The 2,148-nt window shown below is 54.5% G+C and overlaps 1 protein-coding gene across 1 annotated transcript; it reads right to left on the minus strand.

Annotated features, from left to right (window-relative positions):
• Positions 1–795: 795 nt before the first annotated feature.
• Positions 796–1,861, minus strand: SPRG_17737 (hypothetical protein; the record flags this gene model as incomplete). The annotated part of the gene is made up of 2 exons (XM_012357125.1): positions 796–1,672; positions 1,732–1,861. 2 exons carry the CDS (start codon positions 1,859–1,861, stop codon positions 876–878), a joined length of 927 nt encoding a protein of 308 aa, XP_012212515.1. The 3' UTR covers positions 796–875.
• Positions 1,862–2,148: the final 287 nt, after the last annotated feature.

Genomic DNA, 2,148 nt, shown 5'->3' on the forward strand with positions numbered 1-2,148 from the left:
TATACCTGTTTTGATGTAGTAATTGAATGGCCTTTTGTGACAACTGAATTCGTTGAATGCCTTTCTTGCAGAGCTACGTGTCTTATCCGCTGCAACAGTAACCGCTTCTGGTAGACTAGGTGGGGAGACATGGGGTGAAGAGCACACGAACTGGATGACCATCTTGAAGGGATGATTTCAAGCGGTGGAAGAAATGCTTTGCGCCGATAGACAAGCGAGTAATGAAGAACAGAAGACTAGAAAATGGCAGTTAGAATGCAGAAGGATAGAAGTTTCGTAGGTGCGGGTTTTTACCCTCATCAGCATCAACATTTTGTATTTTGCATCGTAGAAGCGAGTCATCCCTTGCTGCTCTGAACATGGCTGGTGGGCGCCACGATACTTTTGTGGCCTCCACTCTACGCGTTCGCGTTCGGCAAGCGAAAGAGAGATATCAGTAGCAGTTGTTGGTTTGATATCCGAGAAAGCACCGTCATCATTGTTCGTACGATTTGATCCAGGACATAAATCGGCGGATATAGCCAGAGTGAACGTGAGTTGCCTATCAGGACACGGGATTAGGGTCCATATTCAAACCACAAGTGCTCGTATTGGTCCACAGAGGTCGTACCTTTGAAGAAGGCTCTTGGTGAATACGTATTGTACATGTTCCAAACGATATTTTAATATCGCGCCAGCAGTCTATCTAGCTAGCAACGAATCATGGAATAGAAGCCAAGGTGTCGCTTCGGTCTCTGATTTCCTTCGGGCCTCAAAAACGCAGGTGCAGAGCTGTATATATGTGCCGACGCGGAGTTGTCAAAAACAAGCGAAATAGATTATTGAGAGAGCCTAGAAGCACGATCGTCTTGCTTCCTACTCGGCCGACACGTTGACTACGATCTTGCCCTTGGCACGGCGCGAGTGCAGCTTGGCAAACGCGTCTTCAACGCCTTCAGGTGTGAACGGAAACACGCTGTCAATGATCGGCTTGACCTTCTGCGCTTCGAGAATGTCGGCGACGGCCTTGAAATCGACCGACTTGGGGTCCGCCAGCAGCAAATGTACGTTGGGGCGGAACTGGCCCATGCCCAAAAGTGACGCAGCCACAACGTAATTTTGCCGTTGATGGCCACGTACGTGCCCTTCTCGTTGAGGACCGTTTGCGAGTCGACGAGATAGTCTTCGCCGCCGCCGCTGGCCGACGCCGCGTCGTAGACAAAGTCAAAGTGCTTGACCCACTCGGGGTCCGTGATCGACTGCGTCTTGTAGTCGATGATGCGGTCGGCGCCGAGCGAGAGCACGAGCTCTTCGTTGGCCTTGGAGCAGACACCGACAATCTCGCGCGCGCCGAGACCCTTGGCGAGCTGGATCGCGGCCGTGCCGCAGCCGCCGCTCGCACCGAGGATGAGGAGCGACTGGCCTGCCTTGAAGCCATGGTTGACAAGCGCCTGGTAGCCAGTAATGTAGGTCGTTGGCAAGGCGGCGCCTTCAACAAAGCTGAGCGACGCCGGAAGGAGCGTCAACTTCGAGGCTTGACAGAGCGCGTGTTCTGCCAGCGACCCATTCGTGCTGCCAAAGACGTGGTCGCCAACCGCAAGCGTCGTGACATCGGGGCTCACGGCGGTCACAACGCCAGCGACGTCGAGGCCGACGCCCTTGCCTTGCATGAAAAGTGCGGGCAGCTTGTAATCTAACATGGTCAGATGAAGTTTTGAGCGTGCCGGGCGAGTACGCAAGGCTGCGACGTACCGACGGGGTTGATGGCCGCGGCCTTGACCTGCACGACGACGCTGTCCTTGGCGCCGACCGTTGGCTTCTTCGCTTCGGGGTTGAACCAACGGCCGTTGGACGTAAAGAAGCTGTAGAGCACGGCGCGCATGTTGGAAAATGCGAATTGATGTGGGCCGATGGGATTCTCCGGATTATGGTATCCGGAAGAAACGCCCTATACAAATCCCAAGTGCAAAGTGCACTTTCTGGATCGCAAAAATTGTGTTGGATTAGCCAGCGCGCGGGATGACTTGATCATGTCGGTGGACTAATCGCCGCGCCGTTGGTCCTGGGACGGGGGTTGGCCACAGAATACACCCGCCTTATTACGTCAACATGTCAACGGACGAATCGGCGGCGCACAGGGCGCGCTGTCAGCAGCCATGCTGGTTCGGC

The sequence above is a fragment of the Saprolegnia parasitica genome (assembly GCF_000151545.1).
Source record: "Saprolegnia parasitica CBS 223.65 unplaced genomic scaffold supercont2.743, whole genome shotgun sequence".
Lineage (NCBI taxonomy): Eukaryota > Oomycota > Saprolegniomycetes > Saprolegniales > Saprolegniaceae > Saprolegnia > Saprolegnia parasitica.